The sequence below is a fragment of the Notamacropus eugenii genome, chromosome 2, assembly GCF_028372415.1.
Source record: "Notamacropus eugenii isolate mMacEug1 chromosome 2, mMacEug1.pri_v2, whole genome shotgun sequence".
Taxonomy (NCBI): domain Eukaryota; kingdom Metazoa; phylum Chordata; class Mammalia; order Diprotodontia; family Macropodidae; genus Notamacropus; species Notamacropus eugenii.
Genome location: NC_092873.1, coordinates 22,295,900 through 22,313,947, shown reverse-complemented (window position 1 = coordinate 22,313,947; position 18,048 = coordinate 22,295,900). Strand labels below are relative to the sequence as shown.

Genomic DNA, 18,048 nt, shown 5'->3' with positions numbered 1-18,048 from the left:
CCAGGCCCTGGGGATACAGAGAAAGAAGTTGCCAAGGGTCATGCTCTCTAGGAGCCCCCAAGGGCTTCATATAGTTTAAGGTTTAAAATCGATTTTCTCCCAACAACCATGTGAGGTAAGAGGGGTAAACATTCTTCTCCCCAATTTACAGATGAAGAAACTGAAGCTAAGAGCTAAGACCAGCCCAGGGTTACACAGCTGGTAAATGTTTCAGCCAGAAGTCCTGATGCCAGGTCCAGTGCACCCCACTGCCCCTTCCTGAAATGGGGCACATCTACCTGAGATAAGGCAATGAGAGACAAATGCAGAGGGGAAGGTGGGGTCAAGCAGGAGAATGCTAAGGAAGGAAAGGTGGGAGAGGGCATGGCAAGTTTCTTGGAGGAGGTTAAGCTAGGCCTTGAAGAAAGGAAGGTGAGATGGGGAGGGGAGGTCATTCCATACAAAAAAGGGCACTGTGTAGGCAAAGGTTTGGAGATGGGAAAGTGAATCCCCAGCCAACCGGCCATGGATCCTCTGGGTTCATCTGTTTGAGGAAGGGAGTAGCCAGAGGTGAGGCTGGTCTGGGAGGTCAACTGGTGACCTTGGGAAAGTGAAACACCAGATAGTCAAGCTTACTTTTTTAAAGGGCCAAAATATTGCACATATTAAACCTTTTGTAACTGAAATCTTCCTAAAAAGTCTCCCCCTGTGGCAGCCTCCTAGCCTTTTAGAAGAGAGGGCAATAAACTAACCTTTTCTGGATGACTCATGGTTGTGAGTAGGGTGTAATCAATGATGATGTTAAGATGTGGAAGGCTAGGAGGTTGACTGGGAGAGAAGGAAGACAGAGACTAGAAACAGCTAAAGGAGGAGCCCCTGGGACCACTGAATTCAGCTTCTCTGTGGTCCTAGTGTGCCCCCTTTAGCAGCTCCTCTCTGATTTTCTAATCTGCTGTTGGCTAGGAAACCAGAAAACAAAATCTTGTCAGAATCGTGTAAACAAAGAGTAAATGAGATCTGAGTGAGGGCTCTTCAGTGAGAAAAGTGCATGGGCTTTGTGGCATCTCTTGGATGTTCAGAAGTTTTTTTTTTTTGCTTCCATATAGTTGATTCTACTGGATAGAATCCACCCTCCTCCTGAAGCTTCAAAGCACAAATTCCTCTGAGACTTAGGTCCCCTCTCCTCCAAAGAAAACCCTCATGTCAGGTGTTCTTTTCAAAGACTGTCCATGTGTTGACTCTGTCTTCCTGAAAGGCCATCATTTACAAATGTTGAAATGTGAAGATCATGGGACTCCAAGGCTCCGATACACTGATGGGGTGATGGGACTTGGACCCTGAATTTTCCCAAACATTTTAGCTGCACAGATCACTGGCATCTTACCCAAAATGTTCAGGGTCCAGGTCCCATCATCCTGTCATTACCTCGGCTAAGCAAGGAGCATGGAAATGAGGTTGAGATGAGGAGCAAAGGCTGCTACCCACTATCTCCTGGGGCTTCAGGAGACCAGGAAGAGAGGTGGAGAGCAAAGAGGGGGTAACTGCATGGCCTTGGTCAAGTTATTGTTCTTCCTTGGGCCTCAGTTTCTTCTTCTGTAAAGTGAGAGACCAGATGATCTCCAAAGTCCCTCTTTATTTCAAATGATATGGCCTGAGAATTTCCTGTAGTTTTCTCAACAATTGGAGAACATAATATGCAAAATTCTTATCACCCCCATTTTACAGATGAAGAAACTGATGACCAAAGAAAGTCAATGAGCACATAGGTGGGAAAGATGGGACTAGGAGCTGGAAGTCCAGTCCTGGAATGAGCTGCCCAGTTCTGAAAGGTCAGGACCCTATCACCTCATCTGGAAGAGCCTTCTGGCCCAGCTTCTCAGAGGATACTGCAGAGTTACATAATTCACTCCCCACTCCCCTTCCTCCTCCTCTCCCCCCCTTCCAACATGTAGCTGCTGTTTTGTTTAGGGTGGCTTTTTTTTAGTAGTGCCTGACCTAGTCCCTTTCACCAGCTCCTCTGCCACCTTTGTTGTGGGAGTGGTGGACTCCTAATCACTGCCCTGCACACAGTAGGCACTTAACAGTTTGTTTATTCCATTGTGGTGTGAAGGAAAGTGTCTTGGATTTGGGGTCAGATTGACTTGTGTGACCTGAGAAAAGGCTCTCCCCGCTCCAAGTTTGTTTCAGGAGTAAGAGGGCTGGTCACTCATACTTGTCCTGTTCTGATTCTGATTCCTCAGGAAGATCTCCCAGCGGCAGCTCTCCCCCTGCCCAGAATAAGTTTGTGCGTGCCTCAGTTAGCTACATAAGCCAAGGGGACTTGGTCACTTCTCCTCTGTCCTGGCTGATTCTCTAGTGAGCCCTGGAGTTTGGTTAGCTGGAAATAAGCCCCCCAAATTGGAGGCACTAGGCTTTCACAAAGGGAAAGGGGGCATTTCGAAGACTGTCGTCCAAAACGAACTTTCTGCTCTCTCCATAGCAGACCTGGGCCTCCTCTCTCACCAGCCTGAATCTGAGGGAGGTGCTGGAGGCCGGAGTCCAGGGCCTTGCAGGGCAGGGCAGCCCCCAGAAAGAGTAGAGGGAGAGAAAAGCACATGCTTGCTTGGTGTCCAGAACTGCCCTCCATGAGCTGGCCTCTGGGAGGAAGGAGTCCCTTAGGGGGCTGAGGCAGCATTGAGTACAGTCCGGCTTCCAGTGTAAGACACCTGTGTCCCTGGGAAGGAAAGGTACCCACTGGTACTTAGAGGGGGGAGGAGGGCCAGCATCACACTGGGAAGCCCCGGAGGTAACTGCGGTCCAGCCCAGCCAAAGTGAACTCCACCCACTCCGTAGCTAAGCAAGGAGCATGAAAGTGGGGCTGAGTCGTTCGGGTGAGGAGCAGAGGCTGCCACCCACTATCCCCCGGGGCTTCAGGAGACCAGGAAGGGAGGTGGAGAGCAAAGAGGGGGTAAATAGCCCATGAAAAAGAGGGAATGGCTGCCTCTCTCCAGACTGCGTTCTTCTATAGAGAGGGAAGGAAAGCAGGCTGGGTGAGGGAGAGGAGTGGAGTTGGGGGGAAGAGACGTGGTGGTGGGAATGTGGACTTGCCAGTGCTAGCCTGTCCCCTCCCCTGCGGGAGCTTCTCTCCTTCCTGCCCACTTTCGGCTTTGCTGAGTCTTTCTCCTCTAGCTTTGGAGAAGCTCGGACCCAGGACCGAAGGCTGCACCTTCTGCACCTCTGCCAAGCAGTATAGCCTTGTAGGCTCTGAGGAGGACGCACCTTTGGGTTTCTCTAGCTCACCACCTTTCAGCTCACAGACGGGAAAATGAGGGCCAGACATAGCAGGATCCCTGGCCCAGATAGCCCCGGGAGCCCGAATTCGGACCCAGTCGGAGCCGGGAGCTCGGAGCTCGGTGCGCGGCGCACTCCCTTGGCCTGGCTTGCCCCTCTTCAGACGGTGCCCGACTTTCACCTCCCGCTTGGCAGGGCCGCTGAGAGGTGCTCTCCCAGCCGGCGCCCGTCTCCCCCCACTCTGGACAGCGCTCAACTCACCGTGCCCTCGGACTGCAGGTAGCCCAGGTCATCGATGGCGCGGATGTTGATAATGTGCACGCCCCTGTCGGCGGCGGCGGGCAGCGACGAGTACTTTTCGTTCACCCTCATGGCCTCGTAGCTTGGGGCTGATCCCAGACTGCCAAGGGAGAAGTCTGCAGGTCCAGGCGGCGTGGCCTCTCCATGCACCGCGCCGGCGTCTTCTGACCCCGAGAGAGAGAGAGAGAGAGAGAGAGAGAGAGAGAGAGAGAGAGAGAGAGAGAGAGAGAGAGAGAGAGAGAACGCGCAGCAGGCTGTTAGCTTCAGTCCCTCCCTCCCTCCCTCCCTACTCACACTGGTTCAAGGCACCACCCCGCCCTCCAGTCTCCCCGCCCCTGCCCGGCCCAGCTGCTGGAATAGAGGGAGGGGTCCGCTCGCCGGCCAGCCACCTGACAGTCCGTCCACCCGCTCTCTCTCCCGAAGAAAGCCCTGGAGCCTTTTCTCTCCCTCCATATCTGGCTAGTCCCAAGGCTTCTTTCCCATAGTCACGCTCTCCTTCTCCATATTTTCCTGATTGCTCCAGGACCTGGCGCCCCTCAGCGCGCCCTGCCTGGCTGTCTTCTCCCTTATCTGACACAGCCTCCTCAGACTCCTATCCAGGTCAGTTCAGCCTGTCTGGGAACGGCTAGAATGCCCAGGAGAAAGCTGGCTTCTGTTGGGCCCGGGCGACACCGGCCTCCGGGCAGTAGGGGATAGGGTGACCACAGCCTCCTATCCCGAACTCCTGGCTCGCTGCACTCCCTAAGGTACATTCCCGCCACAGACACTTTCAGCTTGTCTTTTATGAAACAACCCTAAGGCCCAGGTGTGGTCACAGGCTTCGAGGAACTGGCTAGCTGCCTGTGTTTCTTGTCTGACCAGGCCCAGAGAGAAGCAGCTGGCCTTCAGCAACCCGGAGCCCTTCGGCCTCAGCCACAGAAGGCGCTTGTAGGTGCTGAGATGGGCACCGGCAGCCCTATCTGGAGTTGGCCATGGAAGGTGCTGGGAGCTCAGACTTTGGGGCTGAGGCAGGGTGCCAGCCAACCACCTTCTAGGGTGGGAGAAAGGTGAAAGGGACTGAAGAGGTCAGGCAGTTTAACCCCACCCTTGTTTGGAGGGGGAACCTGAGATCTGGAACGAGGAAGGACCCTCCCAAAGTCAGACAACTCTTAGAGATCCCAGAAGGGGCAGAGCTGGTTTTCTAACCCTTGTACCCTGACTTCAGTACTTGTCCTTTTCCTCTCTGTGCAGCTTTGTCCTACCTAGAGCCAGATGAACCCATATTGTCTCTTGGTCTTTCCTAAGTGGGGCCTGTTCATTTTATAGTTGGAATGATGAACTATCCAGAATGTAGACGGGGCCAGTCTCAGGTAGGAAGACTTGCATTGAAATCCCAGCCCCCTCAGATTCCTAAAGGATGTCTCTGGGCAGCCACTTAATTCCTCAGTGCCTCAGGCACCTCTAAGACTAAAATGGAAGGAAAGGCCCCTTCAGGGAAGTTTCCCCACTGGGGGCTCCCTAGACTGCTGAAATCACAGGACTGAATGAAAAATTTGTGATAAGTGGGGAACTTATTTGTGATTTGTAATAAGTGGGGAAGTTCCTTCTTCACAGTCTCTGGGCCTCAGTGTCCTCATCTGTCAAGTAAAGATGATCCTTGCTGCCTTAGCTATCTTCTTCCTCAGGTGCTGAGGCATCTACATGGCAGATTTTTTTTCACCAAATTGCAGTTGCCCCTCCACCCCTCTATGGGTGAAAGCTTCCAGAGTTGCTGGATCTTCACAGGCATTTGGCACCCCAGGGGATGAGCCCATCTGTGATTGGCACCTGCGCAGCTGGGTACCAGTCACCACCTTTGACTCTTTCCTCAGCTGAAAGGTACCTATCTTGCTCTCACCTTCCCCAGCCCTTCCCCTGCACCTCTCCTAGCTTCTCACCTCATTTGGCCTTGTCTCAGAGGCATCTATGCCTCCTCCACACCCCAATCAAGTCCTTAAGTGAGCAGGGACTTTCTGCTGCTTAGCACTCCCAGCACAAGACCTCGTATTAATAGCATATGCTTTATAAATGAACTGGTAGGAGACAGAGGAGCCTGCCCTCTGCTGGCCGAGGTTTCTAGAGCCCAGGGCCCCCTGGGGCCACAGGGAGGCTTGGGAGGAGGGAAGCTGAGGGAGGAACCTAGTCTCTAATTCATAGGATCACACCCCCCTCCACTCCTTGCATTCGAGTCATCCTAGAAAACTACACATTTAAGGTCACACATTCAGCACACAGCAGATCCAGAGGATGTGTCCACCACTTTCTAGGTCCTGGAGCAGCTCAGTGGAGCCACCTGTGCAGAAGACACAGAGTCTCTGGGGCCCCAGTCTAGACTGTCCTGTCTCCCAGTGATGCCATGGTCAGAGATGACTGTCTGCCCTTCCTCCTGTGCCCCACGAACAGTAACAGTGTAGCAGCAGTATGCAGAGGTGGACTTGGCCAATTGTTAGGGGCAGGCTTTTGGTTTCACTTTGGACTTTGCCTCCTTTCTGACTGCAAACTTTCTTATCTACTCAGTCTACTCAGTGTTGTAAGAAAAGCAGAAAGCTTTCTCCTTCTTTGAGAACTAGAGTGTAAGATGGTTCAGATAGTCCAGAGGTGGTGAGCTCCCTGTTATGGGAGGCTGACCTAGAACAGTCAGATAGGCTGGAGAGATCAGTAGCCTAAATCGTCTTGGAGGTTGCTGCCATCTGAGACTGCACCAAGTCTTCATCAAGTGGCTCCCCTAGTGAGCTGGAAGTGTTGTGAATTCCTAGGACAAAAAACCAATGGCTGAATGGAAATATATTTCAAAGCCATGGAGAAATATTTCTCAGGTTAGCCTGCAGGGGCTCCTCCCCTTCCCATTGGCACCTTTGAGGGGAGAGGCCTTGGGGAAATCATTTCATAAGTCTCACATAATAAGCAAGTATTTGGAGAGGGGGGTGGATGGGTCAGTGCCAAGCTGTGGAGTTCCAGTGAAATCACAGGACTGGACCAAAAATTTGTAGTAAGTGGGGGAGCTTCTTCCTCACTGTCTTTGGGCCTCGGTTTCCTCATCTGTCGAATGAGAATATGGAGAAGATCCTTCCTCACTGATTCTGGACCAGTTCATCTGTTAGGCTAGGGGAAGCCTTTGATGTCCAAATTGAAGTTGCCAGAGCTGGAAAAGACTTCCCCAAAAATAAAAATAACATGTTGTGCAACCTGATCTCCTTGTTGGTGAACAAGCAAGATTGTATAATCCTGCTGTGCTGAGCTGTCCAGGACCGCAGAGCCATGAGGCAGAGAATGAACCAGAAGTCCCAGGGGTTTGAGACCAGTCTTTCAACTGATCCTTACAAGATGTGGATTGGAGGTCCTCTGGCTCCCTAGACACTCCTCACCAACATCCTTCCTCAAATTCGATGCCCAAGACTCCAGAGGTGTCCTGCCTGAGGCACAGACCATTGGGCCAATTGCCTTCTTGTAATTGGAGGGTAGGCTGACTCTCTTTAGCTTTGAGGCTGACCTATCCCACCACTGAGTTCACTGATCTCCCCTAGCCCCTTCACACCTTGTACCTGTAGTGCTGAATTTTTTCACTGGCGTCTGAGACTTTACATATGTTGCCATTCAATTCTATTTTATTAAAGCCAACCCAACAATCTGATCTGTTTGGATCACATTGAATCCAGACTATCATCCAGTCAGTCAACAAGCATTTATTAAATGCCTACTATGTGCCAGGCACTAGACTATTTCACAAATGTGCCATAGATACCTTTATCTGAGATCTATGTTTGTAAGAAACGAGGAAAGACATAAACATATGTATATATATGTGTGTGTACATATATATGTATATCTATGTCTATATATATGTGAATACATATACATACACTTATATGTATATGTGTATCTGTATACATATATATATATTCTCAAGGACAACAAATGTTTCTATTCTGCCTTCCAAGCCCCAGGACTCAGCATAGGGGCCGGCATTAGCAGGTACTGAAGACATGCTTATTGAAATGAATGAAAAATAACTAATAAGAATTCATAAGCCCAAGGTCTGGGCAGATGTTGGAAAGTAAAAAGGGCTTTAATAAAAATTTTAGGAATGGCAGGTCAATGAGAATTAGTCCCTGCTAATTTAAACTTCATGCCTCCCCCAGGTGGAGGACAAGGATCTGTGAGCAAAATGTCTGTTGACTAGGATAAATTGGAGTAACTGCTAAACAGTAATTCTTTATTCATCGGGTATATAAACTGGTAGATGGTCACTGCTGGATGAAGAAGGAAAGAAGTGAGTAAGTCAATGTGGAAATAAGAAAGAAGCCCTTTATTAGCAGAGTTTTGCTCCCTCTTCTCCCTCAATAAATTGTTTCTTGCCAACAAGATATAGAGAACATTATGAAGTGCAAAGTGGATAATTTTGATTACATTAAATTGAAAAGTTTTTGCACAACCAAATCCAATGCAACCAAGATGAGGAAGGAAGCAGAAAACTGGAAAAGAATTTTTGCAACCAGTGTCTGTGATAAAGGCCTCATTTCTAAAATATATAGAGAACTGAGTCAAATGTACAAGTATACAAGTCATTCCCCAATTGATAAATGGTCAAAGGATATGAACAGGCAGTTTTCAGAGGAAGAAATTAAAGCTATCTATAATCATATGAAAAATGCTTTAAATCACTTTTGATTAGAGAAATGCAAATCAAAACAACTCTGAGGTACCACATCATACCTATCAGATTGGCTAACATGACAAAAAGGAAGACGATAAATGCTGGAGAAGATGTGGGAGAGTTGGAACATTAATTCATTGTTGGTGGATCTATGAGCTCATCCAACCATTCTGGAGAGCAATTTGGAACTATGCCCAAGGGGCTACAAAAATATGCATATCCTTTGGCCCAGCAATGTAGCTTCTAGGACTGTATCCCAAAGAGATCATGAAAATGGGAAAGGGTCCCACATGTACAAAAATATTTATAGCAGCACTTTTTATGGTGGCCAAGAACTGGAAATCGAGGGGATGCCCATCAATTGGGGAATGGTTAAACAAGTTGTGGTATATGAATGTAATGGAATACTATTGTGCTATAAGAAATGATGAACAGGAAGACTTCAGAGAGGCCTGGAAGGACTTATATGAACTGATGCTGAGTAAAAGGGACAGAACCAGGAGAACTTTGTACACAGCAACAACCACAGTGTGCGAGGAATTTTTCTGGTAGACTTAGCCCTTCACAGCAATGCAGGGACCTAAAACATTCTCAAAGAACTCTTGAGGCAAAATACCTTCTACATCCAGAAAAAGAACTATGAAATTGGATCACAGAATGAAGCAGACCATTTTCTCTTGTGTTATGTTTTGTTTTGTTTGGGTTTCTCTCATGGTTTCTACCATTCATTTGAATTCTTCTACGCAACATGACTAAAGTGAAAATGTGTTTAATAAGAACATACGTATAGAACCCATGTAAAATTGCATGCCATCTCAGGGAGGGAGGAGAGAGGGAGAGGGAGAAAATCCAAGACTTATGGAAGTGATTGTAGAAAACTGAAAACAAATAAATTAATAATTAAAAAAAAGAAAATTACAAAGCACATGAATAAATAAGTAAATTGTTTTGCTGGCTGTAACATCCCAGGATAATAACACCAAAGCTGGACGCTTTCCAATCTGCTCTGATAGGGCTCAGAACCACCACCTATGCTGGCCCAACCCAGGGCACGGGTGCTCTGTGCTCCATGGACAGAAAGGTCCCCTCAGGATGCACCTACCCAGAAGCCTGAACCCTCAGATAAAAAGGGAGCAATGAAACCCGAGACCCGAAGCATCAGCCAAACTCTGAGTTTAAAAAAGAGCTGATGTGAGACTGGAGCGTTCCTGGAGAATTTGCTTATCAGTTTTTCTTCTTCAATTGCCAAGTTCAAAGTCCCTTTCCAGGCACTCTCTCTCCTCACTTCAGGGGCTGAACCCTCTTTCCTTCAGCTTCTCCCTCCAAGACTAAGCACCATTAACATTTCAGAGGGCAGTTCAGCCAGCGATTTCCTTACGGGAAGCTCCTTACTGGTAGCTTCTCCCCATTTTGAAGATGAATAAACTTGGGAGGGGCCCTGGAACAAATTGGAATTGTGGGCTTTGGAGAAGGAACCTCCAAGACCATTTAGTTAAATGCTTTCATTTCAGAGGAGGAAACTGGAGCCCAAAGAGGCAACAAGATTATAGGATTATACCTTCAGAGTTGGTGGGGACTTAGAGGTCACTTGGTCCTATCCTTTCATTTTAGAGAAGAGAAACTGAGGTCCGGAGAGGTCATAGGAGCTTTGCATTATAGATTCAGAACTGAGAGGGACCTTAGCAGTGATAGACAATGAACAGCTCTGGTCTGAGGAAGCAGCTGTGATCCTGGTCACATAACCAAGGGTTGGATGGGGGGAGGGGGCGGTGAACCTAGATCCTCTGAATTTTATTCCCAGCACAGTGACCTACCTGTATGACCTGAAAGTCCCTCCCTCTCTGGACCTCAGTTTCTCCATCTGTAAAATGGAGGGGAACTTGCCTAGATGGTCTGGAGGACCCTCCTCACTGTGATACTCTTTAAACCCACGACCTGTTGGCCTTCCAGTGGCCAGTTATGGCTCCTGGCTGTGCATGGATGCATAGACTGACTGCATTCCTTCAAGGGCCAGGACAATATCTTCCACTGATTGTGAGGCACACATGGGTGCTCCTTGGAGTTGCAGACTCAGTGGCATAGGGAGGTGGGGTGAAGAGGAAAGCCCATGGAAGGAATGAGCAGCCAGTGACTCAGTCCTACTGTGAGGGCTCTTGCCCAGGCTACCTGCCAGAGTTACCTCTGGGTTCCCATAAATAAACAAGCTTTGAACTAACAGCCTCCAGGCCCACCCAACAGTCTGCCAAAAGTCACTCCATTACACCCAGGGAAGACCAGACATGGAAGCTTATTACTGAGATAAGGCAGGTGAGAAGTCTGATTACAGTCATTTCCTCCATTCAGATAATGTCGGGCCTGAGAGTTTCCATTTAACATGGATGGAAAACGTGGGATACATTCATCTGAACAGAACCTAGATATGAAGCTCATTTTTGGGTGACTCAATCAATAAATCAGCATTTACAAAGCACTGTGTGCCAGGTGCAGGGCTGAGTCTCCACTTCATTTGGGGTTTCCATCTGAATATTTTTAAGAGTCTAGTGGGTTTTGCTGATTCCCTTCAGACTTGTCTTCAAAGAAGTCAAACCCTTACAACTGAAGTTCTCTTTAGAAAGTATTGCTGTGTTTTAAGTGCCAAGACGAGGAGTTGTTTTTAATGCTAGAAGCACTAGGGAGCCACAGAAGCTCCTTGAGAGGGGGAGTACATGGTTTGCCTTGATCACTGAAATCTGTTCTAGCCCATTGGAAAGAGCAAGGGAAGAAGAGGAAGGGAAATACATTTATGAAGTACCTACCACTTGCCAAGCACTGCACTAAGCATTTTACAAATATTATTGTATTGGATTCTCATAAGAAATATTTAGCAGTTTACAGCTGGAGTGTTTAAGTCTAATAAAACGTCAGGTGCCATTCATACATCACCTCTGCCAGGAAGCCTTGTGGATTTCCCCAGTCAGAGGGGCTTGGGTGTGCACATCTCACTCTTCCCCTCCTCCTCTCCTCTCTCTCCCCTTCCCCTCCTTCCCTCCCTTTCCTCTCCTTTTCTGTCTGTCTCCCTCTCTTCTTCCTCCTTCCCCTCTCCTCTCCCTTTCTCCTCTCTCCTATTCTCTCTCTCTCTCTTTCTCTCTCTCTCTCTCTCTCTCTCTCTCTCTCTCTCTCTCTCTCTCTCTCTCTCTCTCTCTCTCTCCCCCCCCCCCTTCCCCTTCTCTTTGTCTCTGACTCTCCGGAGCTCCTGATCCCTCCCTCTTTCATGGTCCTTTAGCATCACAGGTTGCTAGGCATGAGGGTCTTCCATCCAAACAATCCCACATACTTTTATCTCACTCCAATGCACCACTACAATGCTCACTGCTGGCCAGATGGCTAGCTGGTCCAGATTAGTGTGCCCTGTTTCTGACTCTTAGGCAACCCTGGCACAGGGCAGAGCAGGGTTCGAATAAAGACAGGGACAAAGTGCAGGAGGAGGGGGAGGGGCGCTGGAAACAGTGAGACTACCACAAGGTAAGTACCTGCCTGTACTCTGGGCATATGGTGACAAAAAGGGAACAACCCTGCCCCCAAGGGCTTTCATTCTGCTACTGGGGGAGCCCAGGCTGGAAAGAAAGAGGAAGCAGTCTCAGAAGAGAAAGGGCAGCAAAGAGAGAAGGTACCTGAGTCGAGCTCTAAAGAAGGATGACATGAGGAAGGCAAGAGATCCTGTGTATGCCTCAGCAAAGGCAAGGTGGCTGGAGATGGCAGGGCCAGGCAGTTGCAACGGATTCACTCAATTTTCACAATTCTCTCACAATCCAGGAGGGCTCCCTGGAGGAGGTGGCATTTGAGGTAGGCCTTAAAGGATGGATAGATCCCTAACCCCCCATTATAACCTAAGGTACTGTCCATGGACGGTGCTTGCACACAGTAGGTGAATAACGAACATTTGTTGATAACTTTAAAATCTGAGGCATTGTGGAGTTTCCATCTTCATTTGTTTCCCTTTGTGGACTTGGCCAGCTTTGAGACCCCTCTGCCCTACCCACAGTAGGATGCCCTACTGTGTGCCTGGCACATAGTAGGTGGTTAGTACCCTGAGCTGTGTGAAGAACAGATGCAGAGCCTAGTCCAGGGAAGACTCCCCACCCTGAGGGTCGGCTCCAGATTCCCCCTTCCTCTCAAACACTGGCCCCAGCTCAGTCCCTGGCTCCTGCCTTGCTGTTTGTAAGACCTGCCAAGCCATTTTTAAGGCAGCTCGCCCTTTGTCCATTTTTAGAGATTGGCGTGTCAAGGCAGACTTTCTCCGACAGCTCATTTCCTCCTCCTCCTCCTCCTCCTCTGGCAGCCCCTGCTCAGGGCTCCGAGGGAAGGGCCCCATGCCAAGGATGTGACAGGGCTGTTGCCCTGACAACGGATTGTTTAGCATCCCCTTGCCATCCCCAGGATGACCTCACCACAAGAGGTACCAGAAGCCCTTCGGGCAACACCCTCATTCAGACAAGTTTTCAGCCATAGGCAAAAAAATGAGAACCCAGCAGAAGGAATCTGCCTCTGAGACAAAACCAAATACTTGGCAAGTCAGTGACATTGTGCTTGGGGAGACAGAGAGGTCCAAATCTTTGAGGCACTAAGCCCAGGAACACCTTGTTACAGACTCTCAGAAGCCAACCAGGCAAAGAAACTGAGGGTTGGCCATGTGGCTTGCCCCTTGTCCCTCAGACATCGAGTGTACAGGATCTCAAAGCTCTTAGAGATAAGCGAAGAACCCCCAAAACTGTCCAGTGGATCTGTGATCTCTCCAATGGGGGTATTCCCTCCAAGGATATAGAGAGTGGTCCATTTAGTCCTGATGCTTGAATGTGGCTCCCATGATGAGCTCCTCATAGGACACATTCAATGTGTTACTGGTCTTAACATATCTTTGCCATGTATGTGACCACCAGCAGACAGCCCACATATGCCAACAGATATCACCCTGAGGACCTGAGATACCTTTGCCCCAAACCCTTCACAGATGTCACATAACGCTTCCCTACTTGTTTAACCTCCACATTCCCGGTGCCCAGTGAAGTACTGGGCCTACATAGTAGGCTCCTAACATGCTTGCTGATTGACTAACTGATGTTTGGATACTTCAGTGGCTTGTGTTTTTCTTGGTGTGGGTCCTCTCAGTGTGGACACAGATGCCAAACAAGCTGTGCCTTAGGAGGTGGACTTCAAGAATGGTTGGTAGCATGGAGTGCCAGAATAAGTCTGGGACTTGGAATCAGATAAGATCCAGTCCCACCTCTGAATCTGACTAGCTGTACGACCCTGGGTAAATCACTTTGCCTCTGCCTCAGATGCCTAGAACTCTAGGCCTGGAGCCAGGAAGACTCCTCATTCTGAGTTCAAATCTGATCTCAGGCACTTATTAGCTGTGTGACCCTGGCTGGACAAATCATTTAACCTTGTTTGCCTCAGTTTCCTCATCTGGAAAATTAGTTGGAGAAGGAAATGGCAAACTACCCCAGTATCTTTGCCAAGAAAACCCCAAATGAGGTCACAAAGAGCTGGATATGACTGAAAATGACTGAACAATATCCTTCTGTCCTGTACACATAGGGCTCACCCTAAAGCACACTGAAAATCTTAGAGAATGCTGCAGATGTCCTATTACAAAGCTAATGGTGAGAATGCTTGCTTGAGGCCCCAGATTTCATGACATTGGGGTCACTTTTTTGGATTCTGGGATAGCAGTCGTACTGTTGGCTATGGGGTTCATTCTTGCCTCCTTTCCATCGTGGGAGACCAATCCCAAAGGAGCCTCAGCAGCCACCTCCAGCCAAACATGAGGAGATATCGGAGGGAGTGAGGAGAGAATGGGAGGAGAGGCTGTGAGTCTCTCCTCTCTTGACTCCTATTGCCATTTTCTGAGTCTCACTCTGGCCATCACTGTGTTTGATGGAAGAAGTCAAGCATGAACATGGCTTGAGGGGACCTGGGCTCTCTTTAGGCCTCCTTCACCAAGGATCTCATGATCAAAGAGTCCAGAAGGGTCTCAGCCACCATTCAGTGCAATCCCCTTTATCACATTCCCATCAAGTGGCCATCCAGCCCCTACTTGAAGTAGGGGGTTGGGGGGACCAGGGGGAGGAGTCACCTCCAGAGGCAGCTTATTCCACTCAAGGAAGTTTATTGAGTAGCCTCTGCCTCTTGGCACCTCCCCCATCTCTGCTTTCTGGGGCCAAGGGGACTAAGCCAAAGGCTTCTCCCCATGAGGGTCCTCAAAGAGCATGGACTCCTGATGTATCCCTCCCGGCCATCTTATCCAGTCTCCTCATTTTTACAGATGAGAAAACAGAGGCATGGAGAGGCTGAGTGACTTGCCCAAAGCCACCTCACCTCAGACTTCTGTCCCAGAAGATCTTCTTGAAGATCACCTCACTCAGTGGTCCCACTGTCCTGGCTCTGTGCACTTATACTGGTTGATCTTGAGGGCTCTCAATGGTCCCCTCTTCCCCTTTGCCACCCTGCTTCTGTGGCTTCCTCCTAGATTCAGGTCTTTCCTGCCCCCAACCCTCTCAGTGCTTCCCTCCCACCCTCTCTGGACATATGTGTGCATATGGCATGTATTTACATGCTGTCTCTTCCATTCTCCTTGAAGGCACACAATAGGCACTTAATAAATGTTAGGCAACTGTTTTCTGCCAGACTACCTCCAAAGCAATCAAGTTCAATTTCCTCCCTTTATGTGGGAGGAAACAGAGGCCCAGGGAAATGCTTGGCCCAAGGTTGCCCAGCTAACAAGCATCTGAGGTAGCAGGGAAGCCACTGCAGGTGGATTCTAGATCTTTGGTATACAATAGGTGCCTAATCAATACATGTTGTTGCACTTAGTACTCTTGGTGGTCAAAGCCTCTGAAGCTCAAAGCCTCACTCTGGGACAGGGCCAGTCACAAGGCCAATATGACAGTTGGCTGGCGCCGCTCCCTTATAGTTGAAGGAACGTGGCCATGGACCAGATTCTCCATTTGCATGTGACAAGTGAGGGGAAAAAATCTTTGCTCAGGGGACTCTCCCAGGACAATTTTTTAATTCCTTGGCAAGATGACATGAAGATACAAGTGAGTCCCTGATTCAGGGAGGGTGCTCAACACTGAGCCAAAGGGAAAAAAGCCATTTTCTTCTTGACATCATCATCATCATGGTAATAACTGAAGAGTTTTTAGCTTTTTAAAGCCAGGAAATGGCTCTGCCCACATGACCTCCTTGGAGCCTCTGAACCACAGGTAGGAGATAGAGGGTACAGTTATCATCACCACCATCACCATCATCATCGCCATCATCACCATCACCATCATCATCATCGCCATCACCATCACCATCACCATCATCACCATCATCACCATCACCACTGTCATCATCACCATCATCATCATGGCCATCACCATCAGCAGCAGCAGCAGCATCGCTAGAATTACTATTGCTAGAATAACCTTAAAGATGAGGAAACTGAGGCTTGGATGACTTGTTCAAGGTTCCACAGCTAATGTCAGAGGTGGCATCTGAACCCAGGTCTTCCTGACCTCAAGCCCAGTGCTTTCTACACTATGTTAGGCTATCTCTCTAAGGTCTCTCCAAACAAATCCATTCATCCACTAAATATTTATTGAGTGCCTCTTCTCTGTAGAGCCCTGTGGTGGGCCCTGAAGGAGACGCCAAGGTAAGGTTGGACTCAGTCCCTGCTCTCATGCTGTTCACAGTCTGGTAAAGTGATTAAGACACTGGCAGGGGTGACAATTATTCTGGCTTCATGTGGTAAGCTCATTAGAGGAGGTCAGTGGGTGTGAGAAGGTGCTCACTGACCGGGATAAGGGGAAATCAGGAAAGATTTTCTGGTATAGATGGTATCTCAACTGAGCTTTAGCCCCTGAGTATGAATTCAACAGCCAAAGAGAAGAAAGGAGAACATGCCTGGCATAAGGACTGGTATAAACAAAGTTACAAAGGTGGAAGAATCCAAGATGTGTATGTCTGCAGAGAGTGTGTGTGTATGTATGTGTGTATGTGTGTGTGTGTGTGTGTGAGAGAGAGAGAGGAGAGTGTGTGTGTGTGTGTGTGTGTGTGACAGAGAGAATGTGTGTGTTTGTGTGTGTGAGAGAGAGAATGTGTGTATATGTGAGAAAGAGAGAGAGAGAGAGAGAGAGTGAGACAGAGACAGAGACAGAGAGTTATTCATTTGGTGTGTGTTGAAAGGAATAACAGGAGTACAGCTGAAAATGTAAGGTGGTGCCAGATTGTGGATGACCTTGAATGGCAAAGAACCCTATTATTGAATTGGGAGGTAAGAGGGAACCAATGAATATTCTAAAGTGGAAGAGGGATGTGACCAGATTCATACAGGTATGATATCAATAATTATTAATAGAGTAATAAGATTGTTCTTGTTTGTTTTTTTGGAGTCAGGTCTCCTTCTCTAGTGTAGTTAGGAGGTGTGGCAGCCTCTCCCTGACCCAGTCCCAACACAGATCAACAGAGAAGCTTTAGCTCACCTTGCTTTTCTGATGTGGGCCAGTTTGAGCCTCCTTGGGCATCCCAGTGTCTTTCTTCTCCCATGGGCTCCCCATATCTGTGGCTAATCTACTGTAGACAGACTTTGGGTTTTACCTTTCTGCAGCTCAGAGGGTCTAATTCAATTGAGTCCCAATCTCATTGTTCAGTAGCAGAGACTTCAGGGGCACCCATCACCCATCAACCCATCAGGAAGAACATTCTGATTGTGGTATAAAGGCCAATTGGGGAAGGGAGAGGTGATGAGGGAAATTCAGAGAGAAGGAGATTGGACCAGGTCATGAGGGACCGTCTTGTGGGGGTGGAGGGGGCAGAGAAGTGTAAATACAAAGGAAGTAATGGGAGAGAGATGTTTCACAGATGGGACAAAGAGAACTGGGAACTGCTTAGATGTCAGAGCTGAGGGAGAAGGAACAATGAAAATGCTACCAAACTTTTGGATGTGGGGGACAAGGTGAATGAAGCTCTCTCCTCCTGGGTCCCTATCTCCCTTGACCCCCCCCCCCCCAGACATTCTCCACTCCAACCAAACTGAAACCTGCTAGTCTTCCTACACAGCATCCCATCTACCATCACCACACTTTTGCCCAGATTGCCACCCATGCCTGGAACACATTCCTCTTGGAATCCTCCCTGTCATGTAACTGTTTCTTAAGGAAGTAGAAAAGAAACTGGAGAAAAGAGAATAAGGAAAAGCAGCTGGGCTGGAAGAAAGGGCCAGACTGGGTCTGGGCTGGAGGGAGCCGAGGAGCCGTTTCTCAAGGTGTCCCAAGGAAGGGAGAATGTTTCCAGAATGGAACAACCCAAACAAGGGCCACAAGAAAACACCTGGCATTTAGAGTTCCTCCCCACACCATCTTCTCAGGCTCTCTAGACGTGAATTTCTGCCACATGGTCGAGGATCCAGCCACATTGGCCTTGTCTTTTTTCCCTACAAAGGACAATTCTCTGTGTTTGGACTGGCTATCTGCTCTGTCTGGAGTGCTGTCAACCTGCTGGAATCCCAGGCTTCCTTCAAGACTAAGCTGGAACCACCCCCTTCTGCAAGTGGGCTGCCCTCTCCTCCTTCCATAAGCCAGACCCTTCTCCTTTATGGTTACCTCCCATTTACTCTATGGTTTCTACGTCCCTATTTTTTTACATGCTAGAATATTGTAAATTTCTTGAGAGCAGGCACTCTTCTTGACTTTTGTGTGTGTGTGTGTGTGTGTGTGTGTGTGTGTGTGTGTGTGTGTATGTGTGTTTTCATCACTTAGTGGTGTCTGGCCCATAAAAAGTGCCAAATGAATGTTGTTTGGTTG

General features: G+C 48.6%; 1 protein-coding gene across 8 annotated transcripts in view; it reads right to left on the bottom strand.

Annotated features, from left to right (window-relative positions):
• Positions 1 to 18,048, bottom strand: part of ANO1 (anoctamin 1) — a 187,579-nt gene that overhangs the window by 96,079 nt on the left and 73,452 nt on the right. For 6 of the 8 annotated variants that reach the window (XM_072639405.1, XM_072639403.1, XM_072639404.1 and 3 more), the window contains exon 2: positions 3,511 to 3,713. In XM_072639405.1, the coding sequence (XP_072495506.1) occupies positions 3,511 to 3,713 (203 nt within the window). The remainder of the gene's footprint in view (positions 1 to 3,510; positions 3,714 to 18,048) is intronic. The other 2 variants (XM_072639399.1, XM_072639401.1) reach the window with 1 other exon arrangement.